The sequence below is a fragment of the Haemaphysalis longicornis genome, unplaced genomic scaffold, assembly GCF_048455015.1.
Source record: "Haemaphysalis longicornis isolate Haplotype H1 unplaced genomic scaffold, Haemaphysalis longicornis Haplotype H1 scaffold_1, whole genome shotgun sequence".
NCBI classification, from domain to species: Eukaryota; Metazoa; Arthropoda; class Arachnida; order Ixodida; family Ixodidae; genus Haemaphysalis; species Haemaphysalis longicornis.
Genome location: NW_027526203.1, coordinates 332,575,449 through 332,595,481, shown reverse-complemented (window position 1 = coordinate 332,595,481; position 20,033 = coordinate 332,575,449). Strand labels below are relative to the sequence as shown.

At 44.7% G+C, this 20,033-nt stretch overlaps 1 protein-coding gene across 1 annotated transcript; it reads right to left on the bottom strand.

Moving 5' to 3' along the window:
• Positions 1 to 2,285: 2,285 nt before the first annotated feature.
• On the bottom strand, positions 2,286 to 19,996 carry Mrpl1 (mitochondrial ribosomal protein L1). Its single transcript, XM_077683814.1, has 10 exons — positions 19,913 to 19,996; positions 19,783 to 19,853; positions 19,594 to 19,715; positions 19,300 to 19,516; positions 15,562 to 15,654; positions 15,427 to 15,498; positions 12,288 to 12,408; positions 11,557 to 11,675; positions 5,681 to 5,768; positions 2,286 to 2,513 (listed from the first exon to the last, which is right to left on the bottom strand). Exons 1-10 carry the CDS (start codon positions 19,950 to 19,952, stop codon positions 2,380 to 2,382), a joined length of 1,077 nt encoding a protein of 358 aa, XP_077539940.1. The 5' UTR covers positions 19,953 to 19,996; the 3' UTR covers positions 2,286 to 2,379.
• Between the last annotated feature and the right edge of the window lie 37 nt (positions 19,997 to 20,033).

Sequence of the window (20,033 nt, the reverse complement as noted above, 5' to 3'; positions counted from 1 at the left end):
TTGACTGGAAGAGCCACTCCAACAAAGTTCGGATACGCCCCCCCGACTACCAGATTCGCAACGCACGCTACCTGACCTCACCATGCTCAATTACTGTTCCCATCCTATGACATCGGGACAGATAAAGAAACTCCACCCCTCCCCTCTGCAGTGCCAGGGCAGCCTGTTACATGAAAACTAGCACATACCTTCAAGATGCTGGTCTCCAAGCCCAAACATGCGCAATAGCCCTTAGTACAATGCACACACTGAACAATTGCTCACTACACTCATCTTGTTCCCAGAAGAAGCTGACCTACTTGCGACAGCCCCTAACCACACTACGCCCCCCACCAGTATCACCCGTGTTCGTGCCGACTCCAAATCTGCTTGCCACCATCACTTGCATAGGGCCCGATGTACCCCCCTGCAACACCGCTCTTCCTAGATATCAAGAGACCTCCCAAGGTACACAGGACATGCTGGCGTGGCAGGGAACAAATGAGTTGATCAGCTTGCCTGAGAAGCGCTCCTTCTGGCTCCCGTCATCAGTCATCCAGACAAGGCTGACCTCACAAAGGCAGCGACCCTCGACTCCCTTCTCAGCAGCTCCCACTCAATTCAAAACGGCACCCTGAATTTACTATGGTACTAAGCCAAGCCCAAACACATACCTTGCCCACACCAGTCAGATAACAGATTATAAAAAATGATTGGCAAAACTTCACCTTTTTGTTTCTGAACAAGCCGAGTGCAATGACATCATTGTAGTTCTCTCAGCAAATCTACAGGCATTTATCGCTTATTTTTATAGCTGCATGACTTGAGAAGGCTGCTGTATTAAGTCCATAATAGTGCAGCACAAGACGAAGGACAGGATTGGCGCTCACGGACAAAGCGCTGAAATGAGATGAAATTACCGCAAAGGTCAATATAGCGCTTTGTCCATGTGTGCCCTTCCTGTCCTTCATCTTATGGTGCAATATTCACCCCCTCAAATATCCTGAACCAACTAGCTCAACATCGAACCTTGTATGTGTGAAGGCCTCGTGTTCGGTGATTTAACACAAACTGAGCTTCACTGGTACTTTGGCTTTGCTACTTCAGCGCCACCTAGTTAATAAAGCTTTGAAGGGTACAGTGCGTGTCTCACTATGTCTTGGTTTGTAGGTGCACATTATCATAGCTGGTCACATCAAAGAAAACGCACTGCCCATATCTTGCGTGCCTACAACTAACTGCACTGAACAGAACCGGTCAAATGCAAATGCAACATGATGAGTTGAATGCTCAAAGCCTTTGCTGGCATCTTGGTTTTTTTTTTAAGCAAGTTCAGAAATGGTCTTGCTTGGTTCATTTGTTCTTGCTTTCAACTGATAACTCCACAATGCAACAAGCCCCCCTCGAAGTTGCTTTTGTGGCTGCCAGCATTATTTTTTAGTAAAAAAAAAAGAGCAAAATTTCTACTAAAAAAAAAAAAACGTGACCTTTGTCACACACAGTTGTGTGTAAACGGTCTACTGTTGCTTTAGTATTTTAACTGCAATGCATTAGTATTTGCTTTCACACCAATCTCATGAAGTACCTTGTTTTAGATGTGACGGCATCTCATTCACTCGCCTTGTCCCTCCATACGGCGTTGTCGTTGTCCGTCCACATCCCTCCCCCATTCTCCTCGCCGCGCGAGCTGCGCTCTCCGCCGCTCACCCCCTCTCCTCTCCGATAGCGAACACTCTCTCGCGAGGGACATTGGATTGGATTCGATTGGCTTGGCTTGGAATGGATTAAAGTGGATTGTGTTGGATTGTGTTGCGTCATAGCCGCGGCAGGGGGTTCACGGCACGTTTCACGCGATGGGAGAATCAACCTAACGGAAATAACAACGAAACCCCCTATGTGTCGCATCTACACAGGGGTTCCCGCGAGGGGAGGTGGGAGTAATTTTTTTGGCTCTCTTTGCCTCTAGTCCACCTTGTGCCATAAAAAACCCATCATCATCACCACTGTTGCTTTCAAAGTTTCTTCAGAAGTGATGCAAAAAGTGTGTAGCAGGATGGCAACAGAGCAGGCATACAAGCAAAATGTAAAGTGAGCATCCTGTAACAGTGCAGAAATACACAAAATTGCCGTAAATGTCAGTCCCATGACAAGAGCTGGCACTGCCAGCTATTAATGTTCAGCTCAATTGTTAACACCACGATGCCTTTGCCGTGTACAGATGGAACCCCTTTGAATTGAGCTATTCTAATTTTTTGGCAAGCCAGTCTGCATGGTCAACCGCTCAGCACATTGATGAAGAAGTCAGTTTCTGCGTTGCTTTTTTTTTTTTTTTACTAGAATGCGATGCAAGCACGACAGGACTGCTGGTGCAGGCTGTTGGCCCGTCTTCCTCTTGTCCTGCTACTGCTTCAACTGAACTTCATCTTCTTCTCCTTCCTCTGCATCATCATAGTGGTCCAGGAACTCGCTGCACGCAATAATGAACTTCTCGGTAGTTGGTGGACACCTGAGCTCAACCTTTGTGATGAATGTACCTGAAAGAAAACAACTTTCAGCATCTCAGCTGGCGCATTAAGAACATGCTAAATGGCGTAAACCAAGTAACGTAAATAACGTAAACTTAGACCAAGCCTAATGTAAACCAAGAGTAGTATGCAAGGCAAGACTGTTAACTGAGATGTAATTAAGAATAGTTTACATAAAAGCGAGTTACGTTGAATTGTGTTTAAAGGCTGTGCATTGGTCATTGAGCCGACATCACGGCCAAGGCCACCGATCTGTCTGTCTTGGGATGACCAGCTTTATAATTACAGTTAAACCTCGATGCAACGAACCTCTATGTAACGAATTCCTGGATTTAACAAATTTTTGCAAATCCCCATTGCCAGCCCTATTGGAACCCATATGTTTGCGACCTCTATGTAATGAAGGCGTTCGGACGGCTAACCTTGATGTAACGAATTCGCTATGCTGATGAGCCATCGGTTTTTGCGCGTATTCTGAGAAATCGGCTGAAGAAACACACTAATTTATTGAACTTCATCCCCACCGCAAACTACTGTGCGTTTCCAATGTGAGTACGATGGCAATTAGGTGCTAGGCCTGCTTGTCAGCATGTAGTCGTGGGTTTCCACTGCCATCTGTGGTGTCGGTTCATCGGTGACGAGTTCCGCTGCCAGAAAACGAGGAGTTTTGTCTTTTCAAGACAAGCTCGCAATTTTAAATGCCGTCTCCGGTGGCAAGAAAGACGGACGTCGCCGCCTAGTACAGGCCCCCAGCTAGCACCCTCTCAACAATTTTAAGTGCGACAAAGAGCATCATGTTCGCGATAAGGCACCCTTCGAGCTTAGGTTTGGTCCTTAAAACATGTTAAGGCACAGAAAAGCGTCAAACGGCAAAACTGATACTTAAGCTCAAGCTACATTTGTGAATAGGGGCGAAAGGGGGGGGGGGGGGGGGGAGTTTCATGAGGTGACCAAGTTTGTGGGAAAGCAGCAGGCGCAACTTGCGCGTTTTTTTACTGTGAAATAAATTATAAATCCTTTAAGGGTGAGTTTACCATCACTGAAGTCTAGCATTTTGGTTTCGTTTCTGCTAGACTCACACGAGCCTCTTTTAATTAACTCGAAACCTGTATGTAACGACAACCTGCATGTAACAAGAAATTGCGAATTTTTGTCAATTTCATTACATCCAGGTTCAACTGTACCACCATTGTTCAAATGCATAAAAAAAAATTTTGACGAGCCTTCTTTCTGCACATGGATGCCACAAAAAAACCCGACCAACGAGGGGCTAACAGCCTCGCTATAAAAAGGGTCACCCCTGTTGGGCGGCATATTTATACACATATACTATTACCACATCTCCACAATTCTAACGCGCACCTTTTTTTTGCTGAAGGTAGCCTTCATATCTGTGCGTCTTACAATCGGGCTCAAAACCGAAATCAGCTTCAAAGTGGCCGGCAGCATTGCTGTGGACATGACCTCCTTCCAAAATCCAACTCAACCGAAAACATTCTGTCAACATCACGTGAGTAAATTTTCGTGCTCATATTCCTCGATAGGCATACCTTAGCCAGCTGTTGCACATTATTCTGCTGCTGCAGTTAGTGCCTCGTTTCAGTCATTATGGGTCTGAAAAGGTACCACTATACAAAGCGACCACCAAGCGTACAGTAATTGCACTTGCCGACAGTGAAGGGAGCTGTGCGGCACCATGCACACTTGGCGTCCCGGAGACGCGAGTGCATGATTGATGTGAACAAAGCAGGGCCATGTTTTCATGCAAGGCTTTACCGGCCCTGAGAGCGGTTTATCCGAGTTATCTAGAACTTGAAGACTCCCAGGTGGAATTCATAAATTAGCACCGAATGAACCAACGGGGGCCGTCACTTCTAAAACAATAAGGGTGAAGGCACGAAGTAGCAAACGCTTTCATTGTCCCCACTCCAGTTTTAATGCCGTCAGGAGCTGGATAAGCAAGTCTATGAAGCACAAGGGATTTTTGCTGCTACAGTTGCGTGCATCAAAGAAAATGTTTTCTGCCAAGTACATGGTGTCGTCTCTTTTACATCTGCGCGGTAAAATTCGCGCCAAATTAATTTTTCAAATTTTCCTAGGTAAAGTTACCTGCACGCTACAATCGGGGGCGCGCTAGAATTGTGCAAATACAGTATTTGTTCATAGTGATTTGCAAGGACTGGGGGAAGCCCTATCTTGAACTTGAATTTGATGCTTTTGCTTAATAAAATCCTCCTTTCCAGTTCAAAATTATGCACTGGTTGTAGCTCAAATATTTCCAAACATTTCAGATAATCACCGAAAGAAAACATGTTGTATTGAATTCAGAGAGTATGTTCCCTTAAATGTCTGGCTCACAAATAGAAGAATGAATCTGAGCTTTGGTACGCAATAAACCATACATATCAGTCAACAAGAACGCACAAAAATTTATACTACACATGCGTACATGAAGCGTGCAAATAAGCTGTTTGGACTGCAGGTATTTCGTAAACTGCAGGAAGTTCTTTCTAAATCATTACTGCGATTTCCTTTGATCAACTAAAGTAGTCCTTCTTTTACCCCTAAGACTGAGTGGTGTGTTCTATTCCAAGTGGGTGGCATAAAATAAACACGTATGCACACAATATCTTTTCCAAATGTGTGCTGGCAGTGCTTAATGTTAAAAAAAGAACTTGCTAATAACATGTCAAGTTGAATGTTAACAATGTGATTCTGATCAACAAATACAGGTACACAGGCAGTAATACAACTATAATAAAAAAAATTGATGTTTTTTTTTTCTGTGTGGATGATGGCGCCATATGTGCTACTCGTGGCATGTGAATGCATTCAGCACCATGTCCACAAGCCAACTGAAAAAATAATTAGTCTGATGCCTAAACACCAAACAGATTAACATTCCAATTTCGGAAGTTATTATGCATAACAAAACAACTCGTCCTACTTTCTGGGGCTAGGGTAAGCATGAAATAGTTGCTTCTCAGCTGTAAATAAGTGCAAAAGATTAAGGTGAACAGTTTGTTGTAAGGACAAACAAACTGGAATGTTGTGAAGCTCAGTGCTAGCAGCAGGAAAAATTGCGCCAACGCACATACAGACAGACCTGAATTTTCAAACTGAAGTTCTCCAAGAAGAGCTACTACCACTTTTAAAAACCTAGAAATGATCTTTACCTGGATTGGTTCCTTTGGGCTTGAATCCATCAATTTCAGTCAGGAGGGTTTTGATATTATCTGTCAACTGCTCCGTTTCCATGTTCAACTGCGCCAAAAATCAACATCACAATAGGTAAGACCAGACTGCATAACGTTCCACTTGAAAATGCCAAATAACAGCCTGTCTCTTTGCATGCAGTTACTATGTTGGAAGATGTGCACTGCAATAGTAGACAAGGGTTCTAGCTTACAGAGCAAACTGCCCACCACTGCCAACCCAGGATTCAATTTTATAGAGGGTTCTGAGCTTACATGGTAGATTCGTATTTAAGCAAATAGAGTAGTGATGTTGAGGTAGTGTATGTGCTAAATATAAATGGCGAAAATTATTAACCAAAGAGAAACGTTGCTGACGTTTCGGCGTACGTCGCACGACGACTAAACAGGCAGCTATGTTGTACGAGATGTTCAAACCCTTCTTTCTGCAACACTACATTAAAACATTTTTGGCCACTAAATAATCTTGATTTTGATGCAGCCAGTGAAACGATACTTGGATTGTGTAGTAGGACAGAGCTGTAAAAAGTATGAAAAATCACGTCCGATAACGCTGCAACAATAATGCCTAAGCCAGTTGGCATCTCAACTTTAAAGGAGCCATGAAGAGAAAACACAAGTTTGGTTCATTCAAACGATTGCCTTGTTAGAATCATACTGACACCACTTTTAACGTGAACTTCGCTCAAATAGGCTACATAATTAGGAAAAACGGGAATGGTCATGCGACCCACCAGCTCATTTCCCGCAACAGAACCTATGTCGTCACATGAGCTAAGCTCTGCGATTGGCGGAGGCTGGCAGAAGCAGACGCAAATTAGGTAGAACTTACAAACGAGACGAACGAGCGATTTGCGCTTAAAGTTAGGGCACATTCTTTACAAAGCAATAAGAATGATGGGACAAACAGTGGAAGTTACGAAAGCACATGTAAACATAGAAGTACTGATGCGTTCTGCTGTTCGTACTGCGCACAGCATGCTTGGTGTTTTGCTGCACAGCACTACGGGGCTTGGGGTTGTCTCAGACGACACTGGACGATTGACGCAAGCAACGGTGTCTTACGTGACCCCATTTGTCGAGCGAGCACTGTTTCAGGGAACGAATATTTTCTCCCAGAACAAAAACAAGCCAGGTTTAAATGCGGGCAAAAACAAACCAAACGCTTGCCACGGTATGGTGGTGCCATCTAGGTTACGGAACGTAAAGAAACGCGGGAACAAACCAACACCGCTGTACAGGGTGGAGACAACCGTTGAACGGTCCCGTGCCGCCGCAATTGGGCCAACGGGCTCAACGCGTTATTATTTTCGTTTCCCACGAGACCTAGCAACGCGAAACAGACAATATGATTCAAACTTCTTCAGTAAACCGCGTTGCGGCGATAATTTTAGCGCGGTTTTGACACAATGACTTGCTTCGGCGGCGAGCGAGCAACCGAAAATGGCGGCGCCAGCAAATACGTGTATCTACCCTGTACGGCGGATGCGTGAATGAAGGTACTCTAGGCTGCAGAGCAGTCGGTTCCACTGATGTCACTTGGGACCACGAAAACGCACGATTGAGCGGGAACATCAAAATTTTAACCTAAATTGTTTAATTTCTCAGTGAATAACGCACCGTTTGTATCCGGACAAGTGCTGGGGGCACTATAAAACACGAAATCTTTCGAATAAAACCAACTTGCATTTTCTCTTCATGGCTCCTTTAAGTGTTCCAACTACGTCCTACGTCTGTTTAACACACACGTGCACAAACTGCATCCTCTGAAGCTCAGGCGGAACACAAAGGTGCTCTAAGATGCACTAAAAGATACCCGCAAAAAGAGGAAGGCTACAGTTCCTAGACAAACCTTAAGCCAGCATTTGGTTTGCTGGATAAAAACTATTGGTATGGTTTGGTTAAAAACTAGGCTGTCCAACCATTCCATTTATGCAATTTTTCTCTCAACTGGTATGGTGTTCTAGTCTATTACTGAACGTACATACAGCTGGTTTGTGATGGCTGAGAAAATTCTGCTCCAAAACATTTCACTTGTGGTTATTCCAACCCATGCAGAGGTAGCACGTTGCGCAAAGGCAGTAGCAGCTCCATACAGCACACTCAGTTCACAGATCGACCTGGCAACTGACATTACGTACCAGCAGGAGCAAATAACTGTAAACATAGAAATTTGAACCTCAACAGCCATCACTGCAGATTTTGGTTAAAAAGATTTAAATAATGACATCTGCACTTGTTCAGTTTGTGTGGGGACCACGCTTTATCATTATATTATCCTACGAGGACCTCTGATGTAGTTTGGCCATGTAATGAGAAGCAACGATGACACCCCAATCAAGATGTTGAAGCTGTAAGTCGAGGGGGAGAGGAAGAGGACAGCAGGGTGACTGAAGAAGAGGTGGCATGCCACCATGAGGTGCCAGGATGACATGGAGGAAGTCCTCAGAGCCAAAGGTCTCAAGACAGAGTTGGCCACTAGTAGGAGGAAATGGGAAGCGCTCACCAAACACCCCCGATAAGAAATGGGTTCATTCCAGACAAAGAGAAGATTACTTAACCATTACAAAAAAAAAAAAAAAATTGAATTTTTATGCGTTCTTGCTCATACTGTAGTGTTTCATTTCCTTGGATCCTGATAGAAAACCTGAAGCTGCAGAAAATAGCACCTGGCAAAAGATAAGGCCTTTCAGGCTAAGATATTTACAATCGGAGACAGGGCCAAATCCACAACTGCCACTCCTAAAATCATGCAATTTAACTTTTTTATCCAAACAAGAACATCAATTGTTCAGCAATAGCAAATATATCTTCAAAGACTGTGCAGAAAACTTGGATGAAAGAGGAGACGAACATGAGCGCTCGTGTTTGTCTCCTCTTTCATCCAAGTTTTCTGCACAGTCTTTGAAGACATCTTGTGTACCCGCCGCGGTGTATCAGTGGCTAAGGTGTTGTGCTGCTGAGCATGAGGACGCGGGTTCGATTCCCGGCCGTGGCGGTCACTTTTCTGATGGAGGCGAAAGGCAAAAACGCCCGTGTGTATAAGGTTTCGGCGCACGTTAAGGATCCCCAGGTGGTCAAAATTAATCCGGAGCGCTCCACTACGGCACGCCTCATCGCCTGCGTTGCGTCGGCGCGTTAAACCCTACAATCAAATCAAGTGCACTAGCAAAGAACTTGCATATCAGTATTTTTAGTAGCAGCTGAATATTATGCTTTCAGAAATCAAAGGGGAAGAAAAGATTGCCTCTGCAAATGCAAGTACATATTCTAAAAGTACTTAACCACCCCCCCCCCCCCCCCCCAGCAAGAAAAAATGACATATACGGCATGTAAACAAAATCTAGTAATCAATCAACCAGCCTACAATAATGCCTACAACTGCGAGCTCTGCAGAAAGCTATGCAGTTTGGGCTTAACGGACCAAAGCTCCATTGGGGTAACAAGCTGCACCCAAGTGGAGGACTATGGACTAATTCAGGACATTTGAGGATTTTTAAAAAGTCCATGCAGACAAAATGCAAGCTTGCTTAGTTCGAAAGATTGCCTCGTCAGAATAACACTGACACTTTTCTGATGGAGGCGAAAAGCAAAAACGCCTATGTGTACGAGGTTTCGGCACACGTTAAAGATCCCCAGGTGGTCAAAATTAATCCGGAGCCCTTCACTACGGCGCGCCTCATCGCCTGCGCTGCGTCGGCGCGTTAAACACTACAATCAATCAATAACACTGACACCACTTTTAACGCAAACTTCGCTCAAATAAGCTCTATAATAAGGAAAAAGCAGAGTTCTTCAATATATACCAGTTGCAAAACTCCACTTCAGAATCCGGGCCGTGCGTGTCCCCCCTGCTCCGTTGAAGCAGAGAGGCAAGTGTACTGGCGTGCCCCTAGGGGACAAAAACTGAACTTCGATAAACTATTACTTAATCACAAATTTTTGTAAAACAAAGCTTGCTTTTTAAATTAGAAGACCTTAATTATGTAAAATATAACTATGTTTTTATGGTTCCTTATTATGACTTACAGCAGCAGCTGCACACATTTGAGTACTACTACAACTTTCTGCTGACAGAAGACAGGCTAGTCAACTTGCCCCGTGCTTGCCCCAGCGCAGGGGGGTACAACCGAAGACCGGCTTTTGATGCATGGGGCCTATGGGCCGTTTCGCGACTGGTATATACCCAGCAACTCTGGGAAAAAAGAGCACAACCATGCAACCCACTAGCTCATTTCTGCACTAGAACCTATGATGTATCGTGGGCAGCTGAAGCTTGCAGAATGAGCTATTTGCGCTTGAATGTAATGCATATTTTTTTTTATAGCAGTAAGAATGGTAGGGTAGACAATGGAAGTTACGAACACACACGCAAACACACAAGCACCAGTGCGTACTGCACGCACTATGCTGGTTATAGCTGCACAGCTGCCTGGTGCGTTGAGCTTACACTGGCCAACTGGTATAAGCGACATTGTCCTCTGTGAACCTGTTTGTTGAACATACCCAATATTTTACGAAACAAGTACTATCGACCGTAACAAACATTATCCGGGCACAAATCCGGTCAAAAACAATGCGAGGGTGGACTATGGTCCCGAGCGGTACGGTGGCACCATCTAGGAGAACTGACAGCAAACAAGGCGTTCCGCCATTCGGTGCAGCCCTAGTCTGCCAACTTACGTCTGCTTCAGTACGGGTCCTGGATACGTCATCACAGACGACACGAAACAACGATTCAGCGGGAGAGGCAAAATTATGGCTGACATTGTTTAATTCTCAGCAAATAAAGCATCGTTTGGTGCCGGACAAGAACTGGGGCCACTATAAAACACTAAATCTTTCGAATAAAGCAAATTTGATTTTGTCTGCATGGCCCTTTTAATTTGCGTCATAGAAAAACCTTTGAGAATCCAAATATCAGAACTATGGCAATATTCAAAGTCACAGGCAAATGAAAGCTGTGACAATCATGGTCAGCTATGTTATCATAGACCTTTTAAAACTACAAAATTTGTTTGTTCGGTATTTTTTTACAGCTACAGCTACACTTGTGCTATGAGACGCACCGTAGTGGAAGGCGCCAGATTAATTTTGGCACTCTTTAACGTGCACTGAAATCTCAACACACAGGCGGGTTTGCTTTTCGCCTCCATGTGAAAACTGGCCGCGAAGGCTGGGAATTGAATCCGTATCCTTGGCCTTAGCCACCGCAGCAGGTAACGACTGCAGAATTAGACGAAGCATTGCGACTGCGGTGTTTCTTGAAAGCGCTCTCTTTCACCTGCATGCTCACAGCAGCCCGAGGCATTTAAGATGATTTCACGTGGCATTTTTAACCTCCCAAGAAAGGGGAGGGGGGCCAATGACAAATACCAGCTGATGGAAAGGAAGTTAATGACAAATTCTGCAGCCTACAAATACACAGGTCACATAAACTGCAAAGAAGTGTGTGCTTCTAGCTTTCACTAAAACAAAGGAACTTATGCGAGGAATTGCAAGTGTGTCCTTCACACTAGTGTTTTTTTTCCCCCCACCACAGCACGTGTGAGAATGCATCTTCGTTGCCGAATACTGAGCCACGTAGAAACGCCTTTCTCAGCTTGTGTGTCAACAAGAGCTCTTTCGCAGTGGACAAAGCTCGCAGCCTGATGCCGCAACACTTTCTGTATCACCCCCATTCCGGACGCATGCTATTTGCTACTACTGTTGTTACAACCTCCGCACTTCCACAAAACCACATGCGGCAGTGAGCCCTTCCATCAGCACCGATTAGCGCAACCAGTGTGACGCCATGCCCCGTTGTGGCCCTAGAGATTGGGGCCAGCGCCACTCACTCTGCCCACGGGCACTTCCACAAAGCCATAGTCGAGCTCTTGCTGGTCACTCTTGGAGGCAAAGTCCACTCCCCGGAAGAAGCCCTGCACTAGGCGCGGCAGGTCGTTGGTCACCCGGCCTTAAAGAGGGGACACCGACAAGTGCAGTCAGGCTGGTGAGGAAGCTTGCAGGCGCTAGCCACTTGAATGGCACACAGAGAACGCAGCACAGAATGAATTAAGTCGTAGAAGAGTTTGGAGCTGGGCCTGTTGGTACACACTTGGATCAAAAGACGGAACGCAGGAGAGGGCGGGACAACACACACACTGGTTTGTACCACCCAGCTGTCACACACTGTTGTCACGCTGGGGTAACACACCCAGCGTGTGTGTTGTCCCCTCTCCTTGTGTACGCATCCTCAAGGCTGCGTTCCGTCTTTTGATCCATGAGTTAAGTCATTGTCCTGGGCCGGCTTTCCAAGAGCACCACAGTTGACATAAAATGCTATTTAAATTAAACTGCATGAAATGTTGCAGTTGCATTGCATAGCACTTGTGCGCACGGGTGCCACTAGAGGGTTTTGCTTTCCTGATGCAAGAAACAAGGTTAAAAAAAAATAATAATAAAAGCTCAAGTGCGCTGCTCCATCTGTACGGCATTTATAAGCCCCAACCAATTAACTTTGCTCAAATCGAGGAAGTCGTATGGCTAAACAAGCTGGAAACTTGCAGCAACGTTTACGAGTGCTCACCATTGGCTGCTGTTGGCAACTTTGTCTTGAGGAGGCCCCTCAGCTGGGGCAAATCTTGCATGATGTCGACATGAGCCAAAACATAGTCGAAATGCTTTGTGTCCAGTTCACCAGCCAGTATCTGGAAGCAAATAGCAAGCTGTAAAACAATGCTCACTCATCGCACTTCATGCCAATACTAGCATATCTACCTAGCCTCGCCTGGGTTTTGAAAAGTGTATGTAAATGTTCAGTGGTTGCCTGAATGCGACAAAAAACAGTACAAGACATGTTCCCATACAGCGATGCAATTACACGGACTCTGAGGACAATAATTAGTATGGTGTGTCCCTAGCTGTAGCTTAAAACAAAGAAAAAGAAAAGAACCTTGCCCATAGATGTGGTGGTTTAACTGGTTTATTGAGTGGAGAGGTTGGAAGCTTGCCCATAGAAATGTGCCCTGTGCCCTTATTCGGAAACTGGCCTGGGGCAAATAACCCTCCAGATATACCAGCAAGGTATAAGCATTGTAATTTTTTTGGTCAATCCCCCATGCGGACATGTCATGCCCACGTGTGCATGGTTCTAGAACAGCAATGGCATGCGTTTCTGGCATTGCTATTCCCATTTGCACTGAAACTTATAAGCCACGGTTAATTTTTATTCCATTTCTTGGGCCTCAAAACAGGCCTCATGGCTGTTACAACTCCCACTTCAGAAGCAAGGGGGCCTGGGTTCGATGCCCCACAACTGTCAACAGAATCTTGTTCTTCAGATAACACCGGCAATGGCCACAGGGCAATTAATGCCCATAGGGCAGTAGACACACAGTGTGTGGTAGGCACACTCCAAGAGAAAGTGTTTCCTATAAAAGTACCTCACAAAACTGTCTGCTGACAGCTGTTGCTGTAAAACACCAGCAGGAAATTAGTGCAATGCGTTAGTCTCCGAAATCAGGTTAAAACCAAATTGTACTCCATGCTGTTTTCAGTGGTGCTTAGATCATTGGGCTCCGTGGTGTGCTCACTTGGGACCAAATCATTCAGGGCTGTGAATAAAGGGTAACAGTGCAAACACGAGGACAAGGTAAGAAAACACTTGAAATGAGTGCGGCCCGTGTTTTTTTTCCTTGTCCTCGTGTTTGCACTCTGTCCCTGATTCACAAGAGGTGCACACCAACTGGCCCCGCTTCACACTTTGGTGCATGCACAGCTGGCCATGGGAGTAGTAGTCGTACAACAAAGCAATTCCTGCAACTTGCACAGAAGCCAATTCGGCATTTCAACGGTTTTACAAAAACGTGTCTCACTAGCTATTTTTCAAGAGGATAAATTTGAATAAAATCCCGTTTTGTTGAGCCTGTCTGCGACATGAAGAATGCTTTCTTTGAATCTTAAGGATCTACACCTTGCAGTATAGAAGACAAGATGCTTCCACAAGACTTGGGCCTGAATTCTACTGGGTGCCGGAAGGCATCCGGAAAGGCGACGGAAGATATCCGGCGCGGTTGATTTCTCGCAGGGTCTACGTGATGTCACCGAATTATGTCCAAAAGTTATTCACGTGACGCAGGGTTGGTGGCATTTTCGCTCTACACCAATTGCGTGAAACCCCGCAGAAAATCAACTCCGCCGGGTATCTTCCGGCGTCCTTCCGGATGCCTTCCGGCACCCTGTAGAATTCGGCCCCTGGTGTTATTCACTGAACATGGTAACGGGTTAAGCCTTAAGCCTATGAATTTGCTCTTAGGCATTTGTATGAGCAATCTTCAGATGCAAAAGCTGATTTATGGGCCAAAGAGATAGTGAGGGATTTGTGAAAACAAGCTTACCCCTTAACCTTGTTAAGAGAGACATTTCTAAAAATCCTGAAATTTGTTATACACATTTGCATGGGTAATCGTAAGATGTGAAACTCTACTTGATAGCTTTGCGGGTCCAAACGATAGTGAGGGAATGGTGAAAGCTTTTTTTCTTTCTAACCTTGTTAGCAAGGGAAGTTTGCAAAAGTCCTGTTGCTTGTTTTTAAACAAGCCTACGAGTTATTCTAAATAAATAAAAAATTTGATAACTTTACAGCAGGAGTGTGTGAATATTCGAAGCTTTAGAGTATCGAAGCGAATAATGGGTTATTTGATTCGGCTTCACATCAAATAACACTATTCGAAAATTTCAACTAGATTTTGGAAGTATTTCGAAGTTTGAAAACATGCATCAGAGTTCCCTGCCACCAGTGACCGGCTTTCCTGCATTGCTCCGGTGACGTACGGTCTAACGGCAAGAAGAAGGTACTTTTGGGGAGCACTTCTAATCTCCTCGGTGACTACGCCTTTGTGCTTTTTTTTTTCGCATCCTGATAACGGAGTTGTGCTCAAGCTGCCCCGGTTAACACTCCCTAGATAAGTAGGCCCAGATGAGTGGCGACATCGTCATTGAGTTTACTGAAGTTAACTTTTTTTTTTAAACCTGCAATGGTCCTTTTCTTTTGGCGGACCTGTCCAGCTTCATAAGAACCAAGATCCAATGCAATAAATTTATAGGCTTTGGAAATATTGGATCTGTCAAATGGCAGTCAAGTTAGATGTTATTTAGTACCCTTGTAGGTGTGAATTTATAAAATTCTTGATGTTTGTTTTTAGACACTTGTACGAGTAATCTAAGGAAACAAGGAAAAAAATATAACATCACATGCTTTTAAATTTCACAGGAACTGCGAAAACAGGTTTAGGCCCCCCCCTTTATTTTTCTATTTCCTTCTCCGCAAAATATTAATAATCCTGCGTTACTGAGCCTCTACATTAAGGACAGACTGCACTCCCCAAATTTAAAGCCTGTAGACCCAGCAATTCGGGCAGGGCGATGATGAATCAGTCGCACCAACTCCTTTTTTGTTAGAAGACTTGGTTGCTAAAGGATGCACATTTAAAACTCGACTACCGCAAAAATTCATGTTTCCTCACAGAAAACCACAAAGGGAAAAAATAAGTACCTAACAGAAATCAACAATCCATTCTTGGCAGTTTTTTTTGCAACCAAGCTCATTTGAATTCAAGCGCTTGATTTCTAGCAATCCCAAACAGCAAAATATGACAACCCAGATGTGGTCCTTGCTGCCGAGAACACGCGAATAGAATAGTTACGAGCACTTTTCCGCATCTTACCCTTTTCACGACTGTTGTGCCCCCTGCTACCTCCGCTCCTGCTGCAAGCGATGCCGTAGCCACATCTGTGCTCTGTAAAATGCAGGTGGAAAGCTCACACACAGCCTGCACTCCCACCCAGCCGAGCTGGTGTACCTTGCACAGGGCAATAATCCTCTTCTCCCGCTTTGTGGTGGTGAACGGATGGTTGTAGAGCACTGTTCCTGAAAAGTCTTCGCGAAACTTGGTCTGCATTAATAGGCACAGAAAATTGCACTAATCAGGGGGAGAGAAGGAAAACAAAAGCGCACACGAGAGTTCAAAACAAGAAAACTCTCTCGGACTAGCTGGCCCAAAACTTTTAGGAAAACTTGGCACAAACATCTATTGCCCATCTTCCCATGTGGAACTTGTGGGAATGCCTTACATGCCAGATAAAGTTACTGTAAAGAGCACAACAATCACAGTGCAATAATCAAAACGAAAATTAAAAAAAAAAAAAAGCAGAAATAGAAAAAAAGCACTGAATTTGGTTTTGCGAGCATAGTAGGTGCCTGGAAAAAAAAAAAGCACTCAAATTCCAAACTGCAAGAATAAGGCCTTATTTACCTACATAAAAATATTTAAAATAAGTTAAGCCAATTCTTTATTTCTTGGTGCAACACAGGTCAACACACCATACCCTGTAATCTTTAGAATGTGAACAAAAAGAAAAATTTGTAGAAGGTAGGCTCAAAAGAGTAAAAACAATGAAGCTTTAAAGCTTTTTTTCCGCATTTCCACCCAGCAATCTAGCAAGACCCGTAACGCTCTTGACTACCGTAAGAATCAGAATGGCAGTTTAGTTGAAAGCAAGCATTAATGATGAACATTTCAAACATACTCTCTTTCTTGTGACAAACATATTTTAAAGAATTGCATAAGTTAAAGACTCCTAAAACGAGTTTCTTTAATCGATCTCCCAATGTCAGCCACTGTTACAGTGACCCCACAGGGGCTAAGTTTTAGCTTTCCCTCGGTTCCTTGCTTTGGAGAGTCAGATGCTTTTATTGTATGCACACAGATTGAGGGGAAGTTAACAATACTGTAAACTGCAAGTCGCAAAAGAGTCAAATTTTGCAACTTTTTGGTTAGATGCAACAGGTCGTGCATCAGACCCCAGTGGCAGCATTTCTGATGAAAGTGAAATATGAAGATGGCCATATACACGTTGAGTGAAGTGTCCAAAAGTGCTGTTGATGCAATGAGCCGAATTCTGGCCAGGTTTCTCAGTTCTGGCCAGGCAGAACCGAGAAACGTAAGGAGAGACTGTATGGTTGAAAGGCTCAGTGTGTCACTCGCGTCACTAATTCTATTCCATCCACTATTCTCAGAGCACTCACATGTCAATCTTTCTAGCTTATTTGTTTGAACATTAAGTGTCTACAAAAACCTGGACACTTTCTTAGTGGTGCATCAAGGAAAAAGAGGGGAAAAAAAAAACCACACACTAAGCAAGTAGGTAAAGAAAGGAGAACAAACACAGTACATGGCTACAATGTATGCAAAACTTCATAAGAATTAAAATAATCACTACTGACATCTACTTTCCACGAGAAAACAAATTCTCCCTGAAAAACGCAGCGAACCTCATCCAAATTAGCGTTGCCAAATGAAGCCACATGCATCAACAACAAAATAAAACTTTGGAGCATCGAAACAACATCTGGGCTATAAGGTACACTTAGACTGGGGTGCACCGCATGAATGACCAATAAGCTGCAGTCATTAGCGAAAAATTTGGTGAATGACTACGCCAAGCACACCGCTCAACTCAAAAAATGGGATCTGCACCGGGCCATACATAGTTCAACGTTCACATTCCAAGAATCAAATCATGTGCTTTGCCCTGCATTTTTAACGTGCAATAACAAGTGAGCAGGCATTCTCTTTTCTTGCTTTCCTATCAAAGACACAGCTGCTGCGGCCAGGACTTTGAACTGGCGACTATGTGCAGCAGCAGAATGCTCGCTACCAGACTGGAAGAAAGATCTTCTCTCGTTTGCGCTCAATTAAGTTGCTCATCCAACACCCTAACCTCATGGCCCTTCAAAGCAGAAAAAAACTGGGTTGAGCAGGAGTGCAAGGTGTCATCATTATACTTAGCAGTTGTTTGTGCAACTAGCTTTCTAAGCTGAAATTACAAGGCTTAGTTTGTGCAAATTCTTTGATGTTCTTTTGAAACGGAAGCAACAAGCACGCACTGGGCAGCAGGCACCAGATCAATATGTTCAGCTTATAACACAGACTAGTTTTCTCAGCTGCCATTTGGACTTTGGTGTCAACAACTAACTCTTGCTACGCCCATTAAGCGAGCATGGTAAGCAACCAGACAGTGCCAAAAAGGCCGGAAGCCACAGCATGATCGGCAGCGTGCTCTACATAATTTGTGGCAGGCTATGCTTGGTATTGCATAAGTTGTGGTATTGGAAACAGTGTATTGGTACTAGTTTTCACACACAAAAAACTGAGTATGCTCAAGCTTGTTCACAGTGTAAAAGCTGTGGAATTACACTAGCACAGTTGTTGAAAGAGGGCAAAACATGACCGATTCTTTGCTGTCCCTGAAATGTACACTAGCTTTTTACATTATTCTCATTGCCTCACTTCTGCTAGTGCTACACCAGAAAAGAGAAACCATGCCTCAAGCATAGGCACGACTTTGTCAGTAGTTTGTCTATTCTCCTTCACAGTGGTGGCCCAAACACACAGAGGGGGAAGGGGCCAGGGCTTGAGAAAGGGCTATGCAGTTAAGAGTGCACACCTTTATCGGTGATTGTTGTTCCTTCAGGTATGGCACATACCCATAAGGGGATAGGCCAATCATCAGCAGTTGGCGTAGACAAATCAAAGCCCTTTTCGTAAGAGAAAGATGGCTAAAACGCGAAGCTTTCTCCCACGCAAACTGAGTGAAAGTCAAACTGCTTCGGCCATGTCGGAATGAAGCAAATGGATGGACGGCAGCTTCATAACGCAAGGGACCCAGGCTCAATCCCGACCACAGTAAGCCGTTTTTTTTTTCTTTTGAGGCGATCGATGTGCCTTTGCGGAAATCCGTTGTCGTCATGTGACCTCCCATTGAATAAAGTTGGCTTTCCTGCAGTGCATTTTCGCGTACGGTCGCCATCAGTGAGGCAACGAAAGCTTCGCGTTGAAAAGGGGGGGGGGGTTCTTATCCATTTATGGGAATTTATCGATAGTTTATGCCTATGGACCTTTTTCCAGTAGCGATATGCGCATGCACGTGCTGCCGGTCTGCCATTCTTGGCAGTAGCCTGGGGTGAAATAAACAAAAGGGCGCTCCCTCAGCTTGCTGCTTGGGGAGCGGTTATGCTTCCTAGGGCTGCACCTTTTTATTTCCTCTTTTCGGGCAGTCCGCAGTGAGTTCGTACGTGCACACAAAAAAGGCTTTCAAAGGAAAGGGGCAAAAATGTTTGAGGCTGACCACGCTGTGAGCACTTGGATACCAGTGAGGGAGCAACGAAAATGAAAAAAAAAAAAAAAAGTGAAGAAAAAGGGGCGCTTCGACCACCGCAAATTAGTCACGCGAGCGTGCGCCTGCTACCGTGACATTCATGTGAAAGGCACGGGTGACGGGTGGGTGCAGGAGGGACTGCAGGACCAGGATATTTAGTGCACGACCTCCGAAAGCCAAACATTTTGGGGGGCGTTCCTTGCTGCCAGTTTAGGTTTGCCGTGGCGGCCACTAGGAGGACCGGTACTGGAAAAAGGTCCATTCTTATTTACAGTGGTGGCTTATACCCACAGAGGGGGGATTGGCCAGGGCTTGAAACAGGCTGTCCAGGAACAGGCAAAATACAGAAAAAGACCAAATACAATAAGTACGCGACATACCTTTTTCTTAGTTTTTAAACTGAGTTCAACAAACGCATAAAGGAGAGCATCCGCGTCATCCAAGACAGTTGGGTGATGTGTTTCCCTGTGCATCGCTATAGCTTCAGCAGCGGGATACACAGTAGGCATGTATTTGTCCGTGTAGAACACATCGTCAACGGGAGGTTCTTTCTGGCGATCTTCATATGTCTCCCTTCGCGGGCCAATAAGGAGCTTTCTGAAAAAAAGACACGGATGTAATCTATGCGACATACGACCTGTCTGGGAGAAGCCAGTGAAGACACAGCCGCATACTTGGACTTCTTCATCCAACTAAGCTTGTCTTTCTCAGGAGGTTTCTCAAGTTTCCTTTGCCTATTCCTCTTCTGTGCAGCTAATATTAGCTTCTGATGCTTTTGTGAGGCATACGATCGCACCTGCGGCAGAAAAAGCGCTAGTTAAACAACCAGCAGCATGCGACTACTACAGACGAAATACCCTCACCTGTGAAGTTCCTTCGACAGTAAGAACCATGCATGGTGCCTGGGTCCGGACCAAAGTCCTCAAAGAAGAATCTGAAAAATAAATTAACCTGGCGTAAAATTCAATCTATTCCCCAGCTTCGCTGGCGTACTCAGCCAAAGGCACGTCCGCGACCCGATGTACGCCGCCATGCTTTTGCCGACGACAAATAATAGGACCGCGCAAATCAAGTCACAAAAAAGCGAGAAAGCTCAATTTCATTTTTAAGTATG

Bases quoted from the DNA above. Each gene is read 5' to 3' on its own strand.
- Mrpl1 (XM_077683814.1), bottom strand. From the start codon at position 19,952: ATGGCGGCGTACATCGGGTCGCGGACGTGCCTTTGGCTGA. The intron at 19,854-19,912 runs GTACGCCAGCGA...TTTATTTTTCAG, and splicing joins GCGGACGTGCCTTTGGCTGA to ATTCTTCTTTGAGGACTTTG. The intron at 15,499-15,561 runs GTACACCAGCTC...TGCATTTTACAG, and splicing joins GGATTATTGCCCTGTGCAAG to AGCACAGATGTGGCTACGGC.